This window comes from Oncorhynchus tshawytscha, linkage group LG12, assembly GCF_018296145.1.
Source record: "Oncorhynchus tshawytscha isolate Ot180627B linkage group LG12, Otsh_v2.0, whole genome shotgun sequence".
In the NCBI taxonomy this organism is placed as follows: domain Eukaryota; kingdom Metazoa; phylum Chordata; class Actinopteri; order Salmoniformes; family Salmonidae; genus Oncorhynchus; species Oncorhynchus tshawytscha.
In genome coordinates, this window is record NC_056440.1 from 33356182 (window position 1) to 33380009 (window position 23828).

General features: G+C 40.7%; 1 protein-coding gene across 1 annotated transcript in view; it reads right to left on the minus strand.

The window, feature by feature from the left end:
- Window positions 1-426: 426 nt before the first annotated feature.
- LOC112262988 (transmembrane protein 132D) overlaps window positions 427-23828 on the minus strand; it is a 67117-nt gene continuing 43715 nt past the window's right edge. Inside the window, exons 4-9 of the mRNA XM_024438909.2 lie at window positions 11145-11334; window positions 7887-8030; window positions 3486-3691; window positions 2890-3157; window positions 2557-2748; window positions 427-2454 (exon numbers count right to left, since the gene is read on the minus strand). Of these exons, the coding sequence (XP_024294677.2) occupies window positions 1072-2454; window positions 2557-2748; window positions 2890-3157; window positions 3486-3691; window positions 7887-8030; window positions 11145-11334 (2383 nt within the window). The 3' untranslated portion in view covers window positions 427-1071. The remainder of the gene's footprint in view (window positions 2455-2556; window positions 2749-2889; window positions 3158-3485; window positions 3692-7886; window positions 8031-11144; window positions 11335-23828) is intronic.

A 23828-nucleotide genomic window follows, 5' to 3' on the forward strand; every position in this document is an offset into this window, starting at 1 on the left:
AAACACGTTCTCTGGAGTGATGAATCACGCCTCACCATCTGGTAGTCTGATGGACGAATCTGGGTTTGGCGGATGCCAGGAGAACGCTACCGGCCCCAATGCATAGTGCCAACTATAAAGTTTGAGAGAGGTGGTCTGGGGCTGTTTTTCATGATTCGGGCTAGGCCCCTTATTTCCAATTAAGGTAAATCTTAACACTACAGCATACAATGACATTATAGACAATTCTGTGCTTCTTCCAACTTTGTGGCAACAGTTTGGGGAAGGCCCTTTCCTGTTTCAGCATGATAATGAATTGGAACGCCGACTGCGAGCCATGCATAATTGCCCAACATCAGTGCCTGACCTCACTAATGTTGTTGTGGCTGAATGGAAGCAAGACCCCACAGCAATGTTCCAACATCAAGTGGAAAGCCTTCCCAGAAGAGTGGAGGTTGTTATAGCAGCAAAGGGGGACCAACTCCATATTAATTCCCATGACTTTAGAATGAGATGTTCGACGAGTGGTCATGTAGTTTATGTGATTGTGTACAAATGTAAGCAAGGTTTGAAATGATTATGCTATAGTCAAATATATCTGTTTCGGCTTCTTGAAGTCAATTTGCATTCTACCAAGAAAAGAATTGGCCGGTGGCTGAATCTAGTTGAAGATCCCTGCTTTAGGGCGTACCACCATGTGAGTGTAAAAGGTAAGATAATGACATTTTTCACATGCAACAAGACCCTCTGTTTTTTTGTTTAAAAAAATGATATTTCAACTGGCCTGAGTCAAACGTTTTATCCTGTCCACCACACAAAGTGCCATTAGTCGGTTGATGAGAAGCATCCAACACGTATTCACAGTGTTTTCTCTAATATCTAATACAAAAAATGTCTCTCACAAAGCATTTAAGATATTTACATGTAAGACGCCTTGACAGATATTTAAAACTAACCACAAATAATGAATAAGTATAACCACTTGCGGTGATGCTCCTTATGTTATGTCTGCTTTTATCCATAAATAAAGGCATTGAGGAAATCAAAGCCACATACACACCCACAGTTGGGGTGAAACGGTCCCTTTATGTATTATAAATGGTCCACAGGTTCTGTGATGGGCACTTGGGGTTCAACATAGTTCTCCTCCTTCCCCACCCAGTGGATGCCATGACCGTTCTCTCTGGGGAGGTGTGGGGAGTGCTCACGGTCCAGAGAGGCAAAGGTGGTGAACTGGACCCTCTTCCTCTTGCTTGTGGGGGAGTGGAGGGACTCAGTGCGGTTCATGGGCTTGGCCCCGAGGGAGCCCCCACAGACCAAAGGAGAGGAGGGTCTAGAGGAGGCTAGGCAGCTGGGCTGCCTGGGCAGAGAGGCAGTCTTATCAGGCCCAATGTCTATGACTGTTGTGGTGCTGTGGTCGTCTTGCTGGAGGGGAGTGCCAGGCACATTCATCACCAGCTCTGCATCAGTGCCCAGCCACACCCAGTCGTGCCTGTGCCCTGTGGGCTCCTGGCCATGAGAGGAGGGATGTTTGTGCCTGAACTTTACTACGTAAGAGATGCAGTTCACCAAGAAGACCAGGATGGCCAGGCAGAAGACCCCCAGCAGAGCGTACATGCCGATCTCCAAGTCTGAGAGAGGCCGGTTAGACAGCATGTCCTCATTGCCCATGTCCACCTCGACTCGCTCCTGGTCAGGCACCTCCACCTGAGAGGGGAAGTTATTGTAGTTGATCAGGTTACCAAGTGTCTTCATAGTGCTACTGACTGCAACACTACCTATACCTCCAATTAGCCCATTGTCTGTCCCCTCAGCTGTGCCATAGTCACTAGGGCTGCTAACATCACTGTCATTGATGGGGCTGGCAGGACTGTTGATGGTTGCAGCATTTAAGAAACTTCCTGATTCCCTCGCCCTCCCCATTCCACCGTAGCTGCTGCCACCGCTGGACATGCTCCCCGGAGCGACGTCTGGCTCACTGGATTTGGTTGTTGTGGTGACCTTGCGCATGGCGCTCTCCTCCCGCTCTGAGGTTGAGCTGCTGGGCAGGGGCTGCTGTGGCTGCTGTTGCTTCCTCTCAGTGTCCACCTCCTCCCCATCATTCCCATAGTCACTGCTGCTGTCCTTACTACTGCCACTGCCAACCCCACCTCCACTACTGCTGCTACTGTTGCTGCTACTATTGCTGGAAAAGCGCCGGCTGTTGACCTGGAACTTGACCTTGAGGCTGCCGCTGCCCACGGCCAGCGAGCTCTTCCGTTTGGACTTCTGGCAAGCCTCACAGATGGCCATCTCCACCCTGACCAACACACCCTGTCCCTCGCCCTCTGCCACCACTGCAGGCGGGGAGCCCTGCACCGACACCACGCCCTGGTCCAGAGAGGTCAGTGTCACGCGGTAGTAGGCCGGGTCATAAATGTCCAGAGGGGTCAGGGAGCCATCGCTGAACTGGACCCAGGAACTAACCACAGCCTTCTGAGGAGACAAAATGACAAACAATATTTAATATCATTAAACTCAATCTAAAGTATACCTGTGTCTGATCTGATTGTCATTCAAGAAGATCATAAACAGCACCTGTTTGGGGCTCTGCAACACTTCCTGTATGGTTGCCGTGGCGAGGATGGCCCTGTTGCTTCCTGGGCTGAGCTGCAGGGACAGAGCCAGGCCGGTGACCAGTTGCACCCCCAGCTCTGTGATGGTCACTTTGTCATTCACTACCGTCACGGTCTTCTCTGCCAAGATGGAGTCTGAGAGGGGGGAGAACACCTTCGCGGGCACAAAAAAACAGAGTGAATTAAATATCACAATGTAAATATCACGTCATGATAATATCGAATGTCGCCTCTATAGTTAAAGGCCCATTTAAACATGCAGTCAGTCAGGCTTCCCACCAGGCCTGATGGTTACCTGGATGGAGGTGGTCCCCATGTCTTGTCCTGACAGCACCCTGCCTGCCTGCAGTCTGGCGATGCGAGGGTCCTCCACCTTGAGGAAATGGCGCACAAGCCTGGTGACGTCCACCTGCCAGTCTGAGCCCAGAAAGTAGACCTGGGGCTCCCGGGGGTCCGACTGCTCGGCTATGAAGTGTGTGATCACACGCACAAGGGCATGCTGGAACTGCAACATGCAGCCTTTACCCTTCTTATCCTCCTCCTCATCACTGTTCCAGCTGAGCCTAGGGAATTAATAGAAACACTCTGAATTAGGCTACAGCACACGTCACACCTGTCACAAAACACACACGCAAGCATTCACACACACATATCCTGTGCCCTGTCCCTAATCACTGTTTCCCATTTTAATTCTCTCACTCTGTAGATTGGATCACATTGAGTTATTTTAATACATTATGTAATGGTATTAAAACACAAGCCTGATCTCGTTGAGAAATATTATTTGTGATAAAAACATACACTAATTTTAGAGTTAGGGCTTCCTTTTAAGCCACTAGACTTCACTGTGTGCCAGGAATGGGGGTGGCTGGTGGGTGGGCTCTACTGTACCTCTTGCTGGTCATGATGGGCACCCTCCATCCCTTGATTTGGCTGAGCTCTGTGTCAGACACCTCAATCTGGAGGGGCAGCTGTGGGATCCACACATTCATCTCCAGCTGGGCACTCAGGTAGCTGTAGGTGAAGTTCACCATCATCCTCACCTTGCCCTTCATCTCCTTCCCATTCACAAACACGTAGTCACACCTGTCTGACACCTGGACAGGGGACGAGCACAAATAACAGCAATAGTTAAACATCAGAACAGGCCTTACCAAAACATCCATTCCCTGTCATTTATGCTATTTATGGGTGAATATGTTATACTATATATTCAGATTAAGCATGTGACCAGCTTCTAAATTAAACTACTGTATGTACAGATTTGTTCTATTAAACATTAAATATAGCATTTATTTGTAAATCAGTGGTGTGAAAGTGGGACTCTCTTGGTCTTTAAATGATAGAGAGATCTTATATGATGCTAAATTACACCAATGAAAAGGAGAGATAATGAAACCAGACATTAAGTTATCCTTAACCGAGGACAAATAGTTCCCAGAGCTTTAATGAACTCAACAAATGGTTCTGCCGTATCTTAGCAGTGCATGCCCCACTATGGTAATATAGTCAAACAGCTGTAAGAAACTGCTACACTGAACACAAGGCGAAGGCCATAATAAGATATAACATTGAAATGTATGTTAATCCAATAACACACTGTGCTACATTGGACAGAAATCCTTCACAACCTTATCCAAGAACACATTCATTACATTTTAATTTCTTATGTAACCTTGGTAAGCAGTTTCTGTCAGCCCATTAAGAAATGTCATGCATTTTTTTAAACCATGGAAAACATACTGCAGGTTCAGCCCGGTTCTATCAAAGTTCCTTGCTTGAAGGAATTGGATCATTTATGGAGCATTGAAATTCCGTTATCATTGGCTCCCTCCTGTAAGTGCTCAGGGGGGTAAAGAAAAATGGCCTTGACTTTGACAGACTCAAGGGAGGAATGCAAATAGAAGAGATTCCTACTCTACCTATCCATGCACTCAGCAGTTAGAAGATGCATCGTCAGAGTAATGTCCTGTTTGTTGTGGGGGATCCTGTGATATCATAGTCAGCAAGTAGCTGACAACAATTACCTTGCACACTATCTAAAACTCTGTTTTTGTTAAAAGACTATCGAATGTTCCACATGGCAAATTGAGTTGGAAGGGGAGTAAAAGTGTTGCTGCAGTTTCTCATCCAAGCAAATGTATGAACAATTGTACAACGGGTGGTTCTAATCCTGAATGCTGATTGGTTAAAACCATAATCCAGCAGGTGTCTATTACACAAGTTACCACCGGCTAAATCTATGATGTTAAAATGTCTATTTACTCTGTTCCATCTGACGGAGCAATCCACTGTCTCATCAGCCCAGCCAAGCAATTAATCAACTTGATCTCCACTATAAAAAGCATCTAGACATAATCTCACATTTCTTTAAGACTAGGATTTAGTTTTCAACAGTGGAGATTTGCATAAACCTTGCTGTCTGTCTCTCTGACATTAGCAACATTGTTTCAATATTCAAATTCGATCTCCAGCTGTCCCATAGTAATGAAAGTGTCGGGACGAGACAGGCAGCGTTTCTCGGCCAGTCGAAATCATTAATCAATTGCCATAATTTTTAAGGATATATACAAAGAAATGTCAATTGAAAAAGGGTCAAATGAAACAACTTGCAGCTAGTTTGCAGTCTTTCCATCTTCAGTTTGAAGTGATTATGTGTTGTTGGCTAGCTCTTCTGAACAACAGTGTCCTGACGAGAGAGCACATTTTCTATGCCAGGCAAAATCGCACCTCATTAGCTGATTGTTATGGATGTATCCAAATAAATGTCTCTAGAAAACAGATCAAACAAATGCAAAGGCAGCTACTGTTGTTATTCTGGCTGCACTGTTTGACTTGACTGTAAATTAGCCATTGTTGGCTGGCTAGCAAGCATGGGATAGGAACGTTGCCAGCCAGTATGGCAATCGAACATTTAGAACGAATGACTGGGTCATGTCCATAGATACAGAACAAAAAGACTGAACGACTGGTTTGCGTCCAAAGATACAGAACAAAAAGACTGAACGACTGGTTTGCGTCCATAGATACAGAACAAAAAGACTGAACGACTGGTTTGCATCCATAGATACAGAACAAAAAGACTGAACGACTGGTCGCGTTTCTGGCAACCGAACCGATAGAACAAACGACCAGCCAGCTTGGGTAGCATTCTTAGATTTGTGTCGGGACTATATCTTGTGGAAGGATGAAATAAATTCATCAAAATAACATTTTGTATGAAAATATGTCAATCATTATTTGAATATGTTGGTAACTTCGTTTTGGGCCTAACACCTGTGCTGATATATCCTCCAGACACCGTCTTTCCAGGCATTATCACTTAATTGCCCGTGCCAGTATGCACTGATCTTTTTCCAATAAGGTCATGAAGAGTTTTCATGAATAGTTTTCATCCAGAGACAGTAGACAAGGTCAGACAATCATCCTTAATCTAAGAGCCCAGTTACTTTCTTAGGTAAGAGCTCTCTTCCTCCCATCTCCAAGCTACTCCATATTAGTTCAATCTCACTGACAGCCTCAAGCTCTTCCATGTTTACATGGCAACATAACTAAATCATTTTCCAAAGATATTTACTTCAAAAGGTGTTTTGAAGTGCTGATCCAAGTCTCTTGCAAGTCTCCAAAGACATAATCTCAGCATGGAGCACATAATATCACTCAGTGTTCTACCATGAAACCATGTCTGAAATGTACGTTTCATTTGATCTATGCCATTTGTCTTTCATCACTTCATGCAGTATCAAGGCAGAGTGAGAAAATCTCTCTTTCAGGTCAACAAGATTCATTTCATTTGCATCTTTCTCTTGACTCACAAACATTTATCAGTAACTGTGCTGACAGAGTGAATACCAACTGCATGGATAAGTGATCTCCACCCCCAAAAATCTAAGGTTGCAGTGAGTATACTGTATTCATTACACAAGAAGCTACAAATTGACAGAGAATATACTTTTATTAATACCCATTTTAAAGCTAACTGTTTTTTAATATTTGACGTGCCAGATTCATCTTAATCTCAAGGCATTTCACACAAGTACCCAAGTGTCCATTACTCACAACTGACAAAGCAAATGTTTCTATACCTCTGAAAAGCCTTTTCATCATGGCAGATTTGACTTTGTTTTAGCATTTCAGACCAGAGAAAATAAAATGGAATAAAGCCTTGCCATTTATCATCGGCAGATTTCATACTCTTTTCATATGCGTCATAAGAGCAAAGATATCTGAGTGGAGCTGCTAAACTAAGAAGCTTAGGGAGAATTTTTGCTACTAAAGCTTACTTATACATCTGATCAGCAAACAAACACTATAAGCTTTAAGTCTAAGCTTGGGCCAACTATAAAGGGTCATTCATCTTTTAAATGCATGAATAGTGATTTACATTTTGTTGTCACTATCATAATCCCAATGATCTCATATCTATTCCATTACTTTACAAAACAGACATCACTTATTTCCTGTGGTCATGTACTAATGGATTTCTTCAAATACAAAACAACAGACAAATGGGTGGATAAGCCGTTGTTTATGTTAAACTTATGTAAGGAGGTATGTTAGTACACAGAGCAAGTTGCATAATTACACTTACATTGACCGAATGTAGATTAATGGCTGTAATAAAGGGATATTGTGCAACAACAACACGCACTGTGAAGTGTTTGTTCTTCCTTTGTTTCCCTGTCATGTCCTGTTGTGTTCATTACAGTTCAGCAGCTGATGGGCATGATGGAGGACGTCACTGGAGCGTCACTCACTGTTTGTTTTGTGATGTGGAAGAGAGCATGTGCAGAGGTGACTTTGGTACAACTTCTTTGCCTTTAGCAGTCACCCCCCCCCCCTCTTACACCCACACTAAATGGCCCTCCTCCTGTCTCATAGTCTTGGGGCAGCTAGACAGGACACACACTCTACCGGCACTCTAACCACAGTCAAAACAGGCTGGTAACCACATGACTAGAAATCTTCTCCTTGGTTGTTGGACATGTTTATTCACACCACAGATCTGCAAAGTATCCTGGCAGTGACACCTGTGTAAAGTAAGGAAGCTTTCAGTAAAAGAAGTGAAGGTGAATGTTAGAGTAGCCCCATAATCTCGGTGTTGCTCTGTGTTTAGCAACGGAGTCTGACAGCTTCATATCAACACCTTAGAGAAACACACTCACCTTATTTCTGTGTTAAAGCTCTAAGTACCTCCATCACTAAGCCATGGTTTTAACACACATACACCCTTTACCCAAGGATAAATTCCAGGGGACAATGTGGCATCAACCGGCAGGCAGCCGGCAGTACCTTCAGGATGTCCTCATCAGTGGAGCTGCAGTTGGTGAAGTCTGAGACGTCAGTGACTGACCCGTCCTCCTCCACAGCCACAGTCCTGACAGGCAACACCACCTTCTTCCCAGTCAGCACCGCCGTGTTCAGGATCTCTGTGTCCTAAAGGGAAGACATCATCAGTCTGGAAATAGGTTTAATAAGATATCAACCTAATGTAACCACTCATGGTTAAGATATAAACTTGTTGTAGGCAGGGGGAGCAGGGGAGAAATTGTGAGTGGAAACAACATGACCTGAAGTTCTCAATTCCCATCACCTGTACAAATACATATTTGATTAATTAAACGGTCAAATTGAATGCTATTAGTCACATGCTTCGTAAACAAAAGGTGTGGATTAACAGTGAAATGCATTTCCCAACAATGCGGAGAGAAAGAAAATAGAGAAATAATAGAAGCAATAATCAATACACAGTGAGTAATGATATATTGGCTATACATGAGGTACAAGTACCGGGTTGATGTGCAGGGGTACGAGGTCATTTAGGTAGATATGTACAGTACCAGTCAAAAGTTTGGACACACCTACTCATTCAAGGGTTTTTCTTTATTATTACTATTTTCTACATTGTAGAATAATAGCGAGACATCAAAGCTATGACATAACACAGGTGACTACCTCATGATGCTGGTTGAGAGAATGCCAAGAGTGTGCAAAGCTGTCATCAAGGCAAAGGGTTGCTACTTTTAAGAATCTTAAATATAAAATATATTTTGATTTGTTTAACACGTTTTTGGTTACTACATGATTCCATATGTATTATTTCATAGTTGTGATGTCTTCACTATTATTCTACAATGTAGAAAATAGTACAAATATAAGAAAACCCCTTGAATGAGTAGGTGTGTCCAAACTTTTGACTGGTACTGTAAATATATATAATTCTTCTTTTATTGGCAATATAAATGTAGCTCCAACCAATATTTAACCATTTTCAGCAGCTCATAGTGCTGAGTGCTAGATCAGTACAGACCTAATGGCCCTCTTGCCAAACATCTATTATCCTCATGTTTGGCTCTCAGCCTGAGGTCACCATCTAATCCGTGATTGAGATGAAGGAAGTCAAAGTCCTGAAAAAAAATCACAGTACCAGTGCCTTCATATTTTAATGCCTTTTATCTGTATTATATTTTCAGATACTGTTTATTGTATGATACGACAAGATTTATTGAAAGACAATCAAGGTTTTTCCTGTTCACAAACATTAATTTACATGAAGCCATTAAATACATTTATGAACAAAATGGCCAAAAGATGTATCACAAAATAAGATTTTTTTTTTTTGGAAGAAATGGTTTTGAAAAAATTATTACTACACAGAAATGCTAAATCTCCCATGACAACAAACAATAGTGGTTTAAGAGGTCAGCAGGGCCTCTTGATTGCAGTAGCACAAAGGGCTAAGAGCAGATAGAGTATTGTAATGACAACTGCTCATAACATTTCTTATTTAGTTACGGTATAGAGATTATATGATGTATTAATTGCAGAGATCCTATATTAAGAGGAAGAAAACACACACAAAAAACAACAATAGTGAAGCATCGGTCAGAGACTGGCAACCTCCTTGTACATCATTATGACACAAAGGCATCAATGTCATGAGTGCACAGTGAATTAGGTCCCGTTACCAACAATAGATCTCATAGATACAATTGTTGTTGGAGGCCTCGTTCAAGGCAAACATAATTTACAATAGCACATTTCACAGGTGAAAATAATACATGTATATTCAAATCAGGTATAAAATCATTGGCACGCTTGATAAAGATGAGAAGAAAAAAAACAGTATAAAATTATACAAATACTGAGCTTTATTGTACGCTAAGGCTTCGAGTTCCTCCTTAACCTTATTTAATGGTGAGAAAGTGGAAAATATCTGTACCTTTTTTATGAAACACCATTTTCTACCACCATGCTAGAGTGGCTAAACGCTAAATACATCAAGGATTAGCATTTAGCCACTCTAGCATGGTGGTGGAAAATGGGGTTTCATAAAAAAGGTACAGATATATTCTATCTTCTCGCCTTGTCCTGTCTTCTTTTCAGTCTTCTGTCTTCTCGCTGCAGCTGTACATAGTCCATCGGTATATAGCCCACCCAATTTACCTACCTCATCCCCATACTGTTTTTATTTTATTTACTTTTCTGCTCTTTTGCACACCAGTATCTCTACCTGCACATGTTCATCTGATCATTTATCACTCCAGTGTTAATCTGCTAAATTGTAATTATTCACTCCTATGGCCTATTTATTGCCTACCTCCTCATGCCTTTTGCACACAATGTATATAGATTCTTTTTTTCTACTATGTTATTGACTTGTTTATTGTTTATTCCATGTGTAACTCTGTGAACTCTGTGTTGTTGTCTGTTCACTCTGCTATGCATTATCTTGGCCAGGTCGCAGTTGCAAATGAGAACTTGTTCTCAACTAGCCTACCTGGTTAAATAAAGGTGAAATTAAAATTTAACATTTTTAAATTAAATAAAGTTAAGGAGGATATCAAAGCCTTTGCAGCCTGAATGGAGATTATTTTAAGTACGAACTGGTCGCCGGGGCGAACAAGTGTATTATTGGCTGGCCACATCAAGCCCAGACGATAGTTGAGATCCATGAAGCCCACTCGGGTCTGCCCATGCTAATTGGGAGGGATCTTAGACCATTCCTTCATACAGAATCATACATATCTTTCGTCTGCACTTACGGACTACCCTCTTCAAATGAAACCACAGGTTTTCAATGGGGTTTAAGTCCAGAGACTGAGATGGTCAAAGCAAAATGTTTTGCAATGTCCTTTTCAGTCTCCGGACTTTGAATACCTTGGAAAGGGCAGTCCATAAGCACAGATGAAGGATATCAAGGATCTAGAAAGATGTATGAAGGAATGGTTTAATTTCCCTCCCAACGTGTTCTCCAATCTCATAAAACCTTTTAGAAAAAAGTCTCAATAGCGTATTGAGAACAGGGGTGCCAATAATTCGGAACCCTATCTTTTTTAGATTTGTGTTACTTGTTAAACAAAATATATTTCTCTGAGCAATTGTATTAGTATTAAATAATATAATTTCTTCAATTGTTTTGCACACATTATACCTTACTATTTGAATAATTTATTTTATACAGTCTTTTTTGCTAATCTTTATCAATGGTGCCAATCATTTTTTGGCCTGACTGTAGATGCTAGAGATGAGTTGTCAGTCGGTGCTCACCATGACGAGTGTGGCCAGGCCCACAAAGTCTCTCTGGGTGGTGTAGATCTCCATGGAACCCTCCTTCCCCCCATCCCTGGTGTCTGCGAGCAACTCCAGGCGCCATGTGATGACCTGGCTGTCTGATTGGCTGCTCTGCTCCTCCACCTGAAAGTCCATCTGTAGGACCTCCAGTAGACTGCTGTCCAGCCTGAGAGAAGATAGAAGAAACAGGATCAGACTGGGACTGTCACTGCCAGAGGAACTCATTCAGCGCGTCTTAACTCAAGCTATTATATGTGGTTGTTTCGGTAAGCAGAGATAAACATTATTCATGGCCGGGAAGTAAACATTTTTAAAAGAAAGGAGATGAATGGTGCTACCATAAACAGTCAAGGTAGGACAGCAAAGCCTAAAGTAATCAAGATGACACAGCAGTGATCCTGACACAGCAGCCACAGTGTAAACAGAGACAAGAAAAGCAATAAAGAATTGATAGAGGGTGGGAGGATCTGGGTTCCTCAATCAAATATGCCCTGGGACACTAGGAGGCTGTTATCATTAGTGTATGGATAGCATTGTTTACACTCAAGAGAAATAAGGAAATACTCATTTGATTAATGTCTGTTTCATCATGCAATAATAATGATTTAATTCCTTGGTATTTTGCCCTTCATCAAAATAACAACAAAAACGTATCTTCCTTCCAAAGTCGGCAGAAGCATAAAACAAGATTATCCACACAAGGGGGTCATTTAATGTTCTTTCCCACATTCATTTCCTGTAGGGCATGACCAGCGGAGCATGACAAACGAGCATCAGGGATTTGATTGTGTGTGAGACACCAGATTAATGAGATGAACAATCCTCCTCCCCTGTAACCTATTATCTCTAAAAAGACACATGTGCCACTGCAGGCGCCAGGCAGAGGGAGGATGGACGCATGAGCTAAATAGGATAGATACTCAGCTCATACCTGTAAAGTTCTCTGATAGCCTGATGCTCGCAATGTACACTAGAATGCCTTGAATAGGACTAGGATAGGATCCCCTCTAATCTGATGAATCTGTCCAAAGTCTCTAAAGTGAAACATCTGTAAAGCATTACAGAGAGAGTGTTAGGCCTGTTTTAACTGAAAGTATGTTAGATCATCATCATTAACATGGGGATTGACAGTAATGGGTGAGTGCAGTGAATGGGTTTAGACAGCTTTTAACTATGGACTTTGAACACAGAGTCAAGTGAGGTGTCATGAACTCATGAGATCTCACTTGACTCATAATATTGCACAGCTGGAACTTTGACAATACAAAGTATAATTTCTATTCCTTTGCAACTCCCTATGAAACACACTACTGAATAGAACCTGCTCCACTCACTCTCAAGGCAGTCCTGTATCCAGCACACCCCCTTCTTCCCCACCTCAAGCCCTTATATTTGCACACAACCAACTGTCAAATATTTTCAAATGTACCGTGCGTGTTGCCTTCAAAGTTGAATGCAAGCACAAAGCACCTTCTAATGAGTTCTCTAAGAGCTTTTTAAAAATTCTACACACCATATGTAAAGACATAAAAAAATAGATTTACTGTAATTAAATAATATTAGCAAATTAAACAAAAATAGAGACACAAACTACAACAGTATTTTAATGTGAATACTTTATGTAAATGAGATATTTCTTTATTTCATTTTCAATACATTTGCTACAATTCCTAAAAACATATTTTCACTCTGTCACCATGGGGGATTGTGTTTAATCAATTTTGAATTGGGGCTGTAACACAAAATGTGGAATAAGTCAATAGGTATGAATACTTTCTGAAAACACTTTACGCCCCCCCCCTCCCAAAAAAGAAATAATAATTATGACTTGGGTGGCCAAATAAAACCTGTGGACCAAATTTTGCCCGTGGCCCGCCAGTTGGGGCACTCTGCCCTAAAGTATACATTAAAATGGATTACATTGAATTGTACACATTACAATAATTGTACCAATTACAGAAAAAAGATCAGCATTGTCAAAGTGTTTTCATACATATTGTTAAGAAACCATGAACCATCCTGTTCATATGGTTGCACTCGCAAAGTCTAGAGGTCTTTGTCCTATTTAACTGCTCTGTAACCTGATTTAAGATGTGCAGCTATGGGGGAAATCAGCGTATGTGCCTAGGTGTTCAATGTACATGTTCCCAGGGAGACAGCAACCTTACATTGGTCCAGGGCCAGCCCTGTCTCTGTTGATCTCTTGGTCGGTCAGTCCAAGCGGATTATTATTTGTTCAGCTGGTGACAAAACATAAATAGTGTATGTACAAAAATGAAAAAATATCAAAGGCATGCACAAACTAAAAAACAAACAAACTACCAGCCTGAGGCTGTGGGATGCGATGGATCCCAAATGAATACAACCACTAACATCAAAAAAACTTTTTTACGCAATGTGGCTGAGGCAACAGATCAGAACGTTTAGATTAAAATGTTGATAAACTATTCAGTTATTTCTTCACATTATAAGGGCAGTAATGCACACATAGTAAGTAGTAGGCTATAAGCGTGATTGTTTCATTAGCAGAAAACACCATTATCAAAAGTGAAAGCAAATGCAATTATGCATGTAATGCTTCCAATATAAAGGTTCATTTTTACGGTGAAAAGGATCTTCCTAAACTTGAACCTCACGCGCTGCTTATGTATGCCAGTTAGGCCCAACACCCCTTCTAAAGCCGATTAATGTGCTTATTTTTAAGAAGTTATTTGGCCACTTTTAGTTGTGATACAAACCTTATTAAAACATATAGGCCTATGGGCTAGGCTACATGAGGTGTGTGACTATGATTCATGAGGTGTGTGACTATGATTCGAAAAAGTTGCACAAAAAAAGGCATTGTTTCTTATGACGGGCATCATTCACAAGTGATAATATATCATTCACAAGTGATAGGCTAATATTTTCACCCATCAGACTATTCTTGATTTAATCTTGTCTTTACATATACTAAATAATATATTGTATGTTTAAAATTTGTTTTGATTTAGAATGGACCATTAACATGCACCTGTATCGAAACATGCGTGTCATTTCTGCACTTAAATAGCTAATGGAGTACGCTTTTCCCGTGGTTTATTTTCCTGCCAGCCAGGTAGGCTATACTCCTGTTGTAAAGACAAGCAATGTGATTAATATTAGGAAAGTTGAGAAATAAATATAGTAGGCCTAGTCTATAGAAAGCTGATCCTTCTCTTTTTAGTAGAGGCCATCACTGTTTTCTCCTGCAATTTCATAGCCTATAGAAATGTAGCACAACATGAGCTCATGGGTTCTCATGAAGTGTTTGATTAGATTTTCAAATACATTTTCATTGATGTCATAGTGATAAGAGGGACAATAGAGTGCTGAGTACCAGGCAGTTATCAAGTTTGGTAGGCTACTAATGACCATCAGCAGCATCAAAGCTTGGAGATGCCTAATTACAGTGACTAAACGGTCACATGGAATTTGAGTGCCTTCATGACTCATGACCGCCAATGTGGTGGTAATACCGTCACCGCAACAGCCCTAGCAGGCTCATGGCTTGTAAGCTGGGACACTGACTGACGAACACCTATTTTGCAGCACCTGATGTGCTTATCAACCAGGCTCACCACCTGGACAAGGTTGGAGCTGCCCCCTGGGGGAATGAAGTGTGGAAGTGGTTGTGAGCTGTAGTGTGCTGTCTAAACTACATATTCCTTAACAATATGGATAATAAAAAAACACTCATTTAATTGTTGTCTCGTTCGTCATGCAATAATAATAATGACTTAATTCCTTGGTCTTTTGTCCTTCATCCAAATAACAACAATGATGGGATTTTCCTTCCAAAGCCATCGGTAGCATGAAACAAGATTATCCACACCGAGGGTGTCAATTAATGCTCTAACATAAATGTCCTGCTACTCTAAAGTAATCACTTTGTTTGTGCACATGTAAGGTATGACCAGTCGAGCATGGCAATTGAGCATCGGGGATTTGATTGTGTGAGACAACAGATTAATGAGATGAGCAATCTCCCTCCACTGAAACCTATTAACTCTAAACAGACACACGTGCCCCTGCAGGCGCAAGGCTAAAGGTGGATGTACGCATGGGCTAAATAGGACAGCTCATAGCAGTACATTTTTCTGATAGCCTGATCCTCTCAATGTACACTAGAATGCCTTGAATAGGACTAGGATAGGATCCCCTCTAATCTGATGAATCTGTCCAAAGTCTCTAAAGTGAAACATCTGTAAAGCGTTACAGAGAGTGTTAGGCCTGTTTTAACTGAAAGTATGTTAGATTATTATCATTAACAGGGATTGACAAGAATGGGTAAGTGCAGTGATGGTGTTAAGATAGCTTTTAACTATGGACTTTGAACTCAAGAGTCAAGCGAGCTGTCATGAACTCATGAGATCTCCCTAAACTCATAATATTGCCCACCTGGAATATTGTGCTGCTGGAACTTCGACAATACAAAGTCTTAATTTTATTCTTTGTCATTGCAACTCCCTGTGAAACACACTACTGAATAGGAACAGGCCCACTTACTTTCAAGTAAGGCAGTCCAGTAGAGATGTTGGATCTTAACTTAATCACTCTTGTCACAGAGAATTTTCCTGTTGCATCAGAAAATTCAAATGAGTCTCACGAATGAGCAGTTCTCTTTCTCTCAATGCGGGGGCAGTCAAGACATTGGGAATAGGCCTGATATCAAAATAATGTTCTCTCTCGCTCTCTCAAATGCTAGGCCTAGATTTACATTTAAGAATGTGAAATGTCAGAATAATAGTAGAGATAATTATTTATTTCAGCTTTTATTCCTTTCATCACATTCCCAGTGGATCAGAAGTTTACATACTCAATTAGTATTTGGTAGCATTGCCTTTAAATTGTTGAACTTGGGTCAAACGTTTCGGGTAGCCTTCCACAAGCTCCCCACAATAAGTTGGGTGAATTTTGGCCCATTCCTCCTGGCAGAGCTGGTGTAACGGAGTCAGATTTGTAGGCCTCCTTGCTCGCACATGCTTTTTCAGTTCTGCCCACAAATGTTCTATGGGATTGAGGTCAGGCCTTTGTGATGGCCACTCCAATAGCTTGACTTTGTTGTCTTTAAGCCATTTTGCCACAACTTTGGAAGTATGCTTGGGGTCATTGTCCATTTGGAAGACCCATTTGCGACCAAGCTTTAACTTCCTGACTGATGTCTTGAGATGTTGCTTCAATATTCCACATAATTTTCCTGCCTCATGATGCCATCTATTTTGTGAAGTGCATCAGTCCCTCCTGCAGCAAAGCACCCCCACAGCATGATGCTGCCACCCCCGTGTTTCACGGTTGGGATGGTGTTCTTCGGCTTGCAAGCCTCCCCCTTTTTACTCCAAACATAACGGTCATTATGGCCAAACAGTTCTATTTTTGTTTCATCAGAGAAGAGGACATTTCTCCAAAAGTACGATCTTTGTCCCCATGTGCAGTTGCAAACCATAGTCTGGCTTTTTTAATGGTGGTTTTGGAGCAGTGGCTTCTTCCTTGCTGAGCGGCCTTTCAGGTTATGTCGATATAGGACTCGTTTTACTGTGGATATAGATACTTTTGTACCTGTTTCCTGTTGTTCTAGGATTGATTTGCACTTTTCGCACCAAAGTACGTTCATCTCTGAGCGGTATGACGGCTGCATGGTCCCATGGTGTTTATACTTGCGTACTATTGTTTGTACAGATGAACGTGGTACCTTCAGGCATTTCAAAATTGCTTCCAAGGATGAACCAGACTTGTGGAGGTCTACAATTTTTTTCTGAGGTCTTGGCTGATTTCTTTTGATTTTCCTATGATGTCAAGCAAATAGGCACTGAGTTTGAAGGTAGGCCTCGAAATACATCCACAGGTACACCTCCAATTGACTCAAATGATGTCAATTAGCCCATCAGAAGCTTCTAAAGCCATGACATCATTTTCTGAAATGTTCCAAGCTGTTTAAAGGCACAGTCAACTTAGTGTATGTAAACTTCTGACCCACTGGAATTGTGATTCAGTAAATTATAAAAGTGAAATACTCTCTCTGTAAACAATTGTTGGAAAAATTATGTGTGTATATGTAAACTGTTTATGTAAACTTCAGACTTCAACTGTGTATACTATTACAAAGGCAGACAGCCATTAAAGTGTAACTTACCTCTGATCGCATCTGACTACAAACACCCCAAAAATTGTCAGGAGTGAAGATGTGCTCTTCACTTCAAGAGCGGTGGTGGAGATACAGGGTTCGAACACATTTCATTGGTCAAGGGGTCATGAAACATTTATAGAGACGTGAAGGGGAACCAATAATATCGATCCATGTTCAAAAATGAAATAATCCGACAGCGATGATATAATTATATAAATTTATGTAACTGAAGTGATTGGTAAAATGTAAGTCAGTTCCTTCAGAAATTACTTGAGTAACTTGCTAACCAAACTGCTCGTGCCGTGAGCGTGCAAAATAAACTTAAATCTACGTAATTGAATTATTGGACCCACACTCCTCGCGCGCGCCAATGAGCGTCTGCGTTGCCAAGCACTAAAATAGAAGTCAGTTCTACTTGTGACGCTGAACGCGGTGCAAGTCCTGCCTCTCCCATCTCCTCATTGGTTCATAGAAGCAGATACCCACGTGCCATCTCCCCATTGGTTATACCCACATGAGTGATTGAAAGATGAACTGAGTTTATTCAGTCTTCGTGGTAACTATGAAAGTTAGATGCCAATCGCCATATAAAGTCCAAAGAAGAAAATGCCTGGAAGGAGGAGAGATGACAAGAAACGATTCGGTTGACCGTTTTGTGTGTGGACTAATTGTCAGAGTAGAGGACCTTGTGCGTTTCAGGTAAAATAACAACTCAACGTTTAAATCCCAGAACAAATTATCTAGCAACAGCAAGCTAGCTAAATAGGCCAAATTAGCTAGCAACTGCAAGCTAGCTAGCTAAATTGCCATAAATGGTTAATGCTTTTCGACCTGTCCCCAAATTAATCTAATTGGTTCAGAGTTTGTTTTGATATTTTAATCATTTGATCGCATTTGGTGTGGGGGGACAAAATGAATTTGTGCATGATGGCGCGTGAACGGTTTGGCTACGGTGTCAGTATGCGTACAAGTACAGCCCACGGAGAGTAACTAAAAAAGTACTAGTTCCTCCAAAAATTCAAAAGGCAGTGTCTGGCATATGTCTTTCGGGGTCAGCAGCTGTAACCACTGAACCACACAAGCACTGAGATTTAAATCGGCCTATTCCCTGACTTGAACATATAATGCAAGAATATATCAAAAACATTTTCCCTAACAAAAAATATCTAATGCATACAAATATAAGAATTCACATGAGACGTGCCATAGCTTGCATGTAGCCTCCTATTTGAACTGACAACCAAAGGACCTGTAATTATAGCCTACAAACACCACTTCCAGTTGCCCCTGACAGTGATTCTAACTGTTCAATATTATTAAAATCCTCCTGTTGTAGGATTATTTTCCTGCTGCTATGAAAGGGGTCAAATTAAGATCTGACATCTTTATCTGGCACACACCCTCCCTTTTACACATCAAGCACTCACAGGACCTTCAGAAAGTATTCACAACCCTTGACTTTTTCCACATTTTGTTGTGTGACAAAGTGGGACTAAAATTAAGAGAGCTGGCCGCCTGGCCAAACGGAGCAATTGGGAGAGAAGGGCCTTGGTCAGGGAGGTGACCAAGACCCAATGGTCACTCTGACAGAGCTCCAGTTCCTCTGTGGAGATGGGAGAACCTTCCAGAAGGACAACCATCTCTGCAGCACTCCACCAATCAGGCCTTTATGGTAGAGTGACCAGACGGAAGCCACTCCTGGTGGCAGCATCATGCTGTGAGGATATTTTTAAGTGGCAGGGGCTGGGAGACTAGTCAGGATCGAGGGAAAGATGAACTGAGCAAAGTACAGAGAGATCCTACAAACCAGTTATTGCTTTGTCATTATGGGGTACTGTGTGAAGATTGATGAGGAAAAAGTCATATTTAATCAAGTTTAGAATAAGGCTATAACGTAACAAAATGTGGAAAAAGTAAAGGGGTCTGAATACTTTCCAAATGCAATTTGATTAGATACTGTAAGTATATAACCCCCTCTGTCAGTACATGTTAGAATCATCTTTGGCTGCAATTACAGCTGTGAGTCATTCTGGGTAAGTCTTTAAGATCTTTGCACACCTGGATTGTACAATATTTGCATTATTATTATTTTAATTATTCAAGCTCTGTCAAGTTGTTTATCATTACTAGACAGCCATTTTCAAGTTTTGCCAAATTAAGTAAAAACTGTAACTAGGCCACTCAGGAACATTCAATGTCATCTTGGTAAGCAAATGAGTGTACCGCACATTAGGTAACATCAATAAGGGATCATAGCTTTCACCTGGATTAATCTGGTCATTCTACGTCATGGAAAGAGCAAGTGTTCCTAATGTTATGTACACTCAGTGTATATTTGGCCTTGTGTTTTATGTTATTGTTACATGCGCCAAATACAACTGGTGTAGAGTTTACCGTGAAATGCTTTCTTATGAGCCCTTCCCAACAAGAGAGTTTAAAGGAGGAATAAAATAAAATGGAGGACACTAACAAACTTTTTTAATGCTACAAGAGCTGTGTTTATTTTTGCTTTCTTCCCGGACAATGTGGACCACCCAGACAATCAATGTTTGCTTGCAGAGGACTACAGGAGATAAGTGACTACACTTAGCAAACAAGTAGTGAACTTAGAAGAAAAGGGTCTGAGTCTCATAGCAAAGGGTCTGAATACTTTGGTAAATTAGGTTTTCTGTTTTTGCAAAAACTTATGGGGTATTATGGGGTATTATGTGTAGATTTTTTCAAATCCATTTTTAGAAGACTGTAACGTAACAAAATGTAGAAAAAGTCAAGCGTTCTGAATACTTTCCGAAGGCACTGTATGTGATATTAACAGAACGGTATATTTTCTGGGTGACCTTAATATTGACTGGCTTTCATCAAGCTGCCCACTCAAGAAAAAGCTTGAAACTGTAACCAGTGCCTGCAACCTGGGTCAGGTTATCAGTCAACCTAGCAGGGTATTTACAAACTGCACAGGAATGAAATCATCAACATGTATTGATCACATCTTTACTAATGCTGCAGAAATATGATTTATTATTATTTTTTTAAATGTACCCCTTTTTCCTTCCCAATTTCATGATATCCAATTGGTAGTTACAGTCTTGTCCCATCGTTGCAACGCCCGTATGGACTCGGGAGACGGGAAGGTCGAGAGATATGTGTCCTCCGAAACACGAACCTGTCAAGTAGAGGTCGACCGATTAATCAGAATGGCCGATTAATTAGAGCCGATTTCAAGTTTTCATAATAATCGGAAATTGGTATTTTTGGGTGACGATTTTGCCAAGTTTTAAAAAAATTTTTTTTTTTACACCTTTATTTCATCTTTATTTAACTAGGCAAGTCAGTTAAGAACACATTCTTATTTTCAATAACGGCCTAGGAACGAGGCAGAACGACAGATTTTTACCTTGTCAGCTTGGGGGATCCAATCTTGCAACCTTACAGTTAACCTTACAGTCCAACGCTCTAACCACCTGCCTCACGAGGACCCCGCATGTTACGCGAATGCAGTAAGCCAAGGTAAGTTGCTAGCTAGCATTAAACTTATCTTATAAAAACAATCAAATCAATGACTGTCGTTGCACCAATGTGCACTTAACTATAAACATCAATGCCTTTCTTAAAATCAATACACAAGTATATATTTTTAAACCTGCATATTTAGCTAAAAGAAATCCAGGTTAGCAGGCAATATTAACCAGGTGAAATTGTGTCACTTCTCTTGCGTTCATTGCACGCAGAGTCAGGGTATATGCAACAGTTTTGACCGCCTTGCTCTTTGCGAACTAATTTGCCAGAATTCTACGTAATTATGACATAACATTGAAGGTTGTGCAATGTAACAGGAATATTTAGACTCATGGATGCCACCTGTTAGATAAAATACAGAACGGAATAAACGTTTTGTTTTCGAGGTGATAGTTTCCGGATTTAACCTAAGGCTCGTATTTCTGTGTGTTTATTATAGTTAAGTCTATGATTTGATATTTGATAGAGCAGTCTGACTGAGGGGTGGTAGGCAGCAGCAGGCTCGTAATAGTCAAAGGTATATGGTTTAGAGAGAAAGAGAGAGAAACGCGTTATAATTCCTGTAATAACTTGCGGTTGAACTTGAAAGGGGTTCCTTCGTTATTTTACCGTTCATGTCTTCCATACAGAATGTCTTGATCTACTTCAAATAAGGTCTGTGTTTCGTGCTTAAACCGCCTCAGCGTTTTGAGACCCGTGTAAATCTCACTAGGATAAGGTAACGTTTGTCAAAACCTTTTCAGAAATCCACTCTACAAAATATATTAGCCAATATTGATCAGAGTTACCTTGTCCTATGGATATCTACACAGTTATAAAATTGGCAAGGTGGTGTAAGCCTACACGAAACACAGACCTTATTTTAAAGTGAATCTAAAAATATCCTATGGAATAAATTAATGAAGGAACCGCTTTTCAGATTTTGCTAGGTGTCATGGGAATTATGACTCGCACTTTTGTAGTCAATTCTTACCATGTCCATTATTAAAATAGGATTTCCTGCATATAGAAATTACAGTTTTTGTTTTCAACATTCATCACAGGTAACTTAAACTCTATTTTTATTCAAACAGTTGAGAGTATTTGTCTTCTAAGCAGACTCTTCAGTATAATTGTCACTTCAGAGCTGTGTGTGTGTTTTACAGATGGCAGAGAAAAGCAGAGCACCAGTGTGAGACTATTACATGGAATTGGCACCGGGGAAAGCAAGGTGTCTTATTTGTGATAAATATGTAAGCATGGGGTCAGCAACGGCTAAATAAAAAAATACCACCAACCTGTGGAATCACCTTAAGAACACCCATCCAAAAGCCCATATGTATTATATTAAGTTAAAATAAAAGTGGTCATTGTTCATTCAGTATTGTTGCAATTGTCATTATTACAAAAATGTGTGTATATGTGTATATGTGTGTGTATATATATATGTGTGTATATGTTAATGTGTGTATATGTGAACATGCTAAAAATTGGCTGATTAATCGGTATCTGCCTTTTTGTCCTCCAATAATCGGTATCGGCATTGAAAATTACTGTAAAAACTGTTAAATCCCCGAGGATTGATGAGGAAATAAACAATGGTATGGTTGAGAAGGATGAGGCAAAAAGGAATGGCAAATAAGTCTGGCTGCATGACTGATTGGCAAACGTACTGCAAACTGAGAAATCATGTGACTAAACTGAATAAAAATAAGAAACTATACTATGAAACAAAGATAAATTATATAAAGAATGATAGTAAAAAGCTTTGGAGCACCTTAATTGAAATTTTGGTGAAAAAGACAAACTCAGCTCCATCATTCCTTGAATCATATGGCTCATTCATTCCAAATCCCACTGATATTGGCAACTAATTTAATGATTTTTTCATGGGCAAGACTAGCAAACTTAGGCATGACATGCCAGCAACAAATGCCGACACTACACATCCAAGTATAACTGACCAAATTCTGAAAGACAAGCATTGTAATTTTGATTTCCGAAATGTGAGTGTGGAAGAGGTGAAAACATTATTGTTGTCTATCACCTGGGTCTGACAACTTGGATAGAAAACTACTGAGGATAATAGCAGACGTTATTGCCACTCTTATTTGCCATATCTTCAATCTAAGCCTACAAGAAGGTTTGTGCTCTCAGACCTGGAGGGAAGCAAAGTAATTCCGCTAACCAAGAATAGTAAACCCCCCTTTACTGGCTCAAATAGCCGACCAACCAGCTTATTAACCCTTAATAAGTCAGATATCAATTTGTTTACCGTAAAATTGAATTGTAACAGACTTTCAGCGCACTTATAGGGACAGACATTCAACATACCCACGGCACTTACACAAATGACAGAGAAATTGATGATAAAAGATTGTGGGAGCTAATTTGTTAGACTTCATTGATTATGGGAGCTGTTTTGTTAGGCTTTTAACATTATCGATCACAGTCTGCTGCTGGAAAAATGTAGGTGTTATGGCTTTACACCCCATGTTATATTTTGGATAAAGAGTTACCTGTCTAACAGAACACAGAGGGTATTCTTTAATGGAAGCCTCTCCAACATAATCCAGCTAAAATCAGGAAATCCCCAGGGCAGGTGTCTAGGTCCCTTACTTGTATGCGGATGACTCAACACTATAAATGTCAGCTACTACAGCGAGTGAAATCACTGCAACACTTAACAATGAGCTGCAGTCAGTTTCAGAATGAGTGGCAAGAAGTAAGTATTTCTAAAACTAAAAGCAGTGTATTTGGGACACACTATTCACTAAACCCTAAACCTCAACTAAATCTTGTAATGAATCATGTGGAATTTGAGCAAGTTGAGGAGACTAAACTGCTTGGAGTAATAACTGCCTGGATTGTAAACTGCCATGGTCAAAACATGAAAACCACAGTTGCTAAGATGGGGAGAGGTCTGTCCATAATAAAGCGCTACTCTGCCTTCTTAACAACACTATCAACAAGGCAGGTCCTACAGGCCCTAGTTTTGTTGCACTTGGACTACTGTCCTT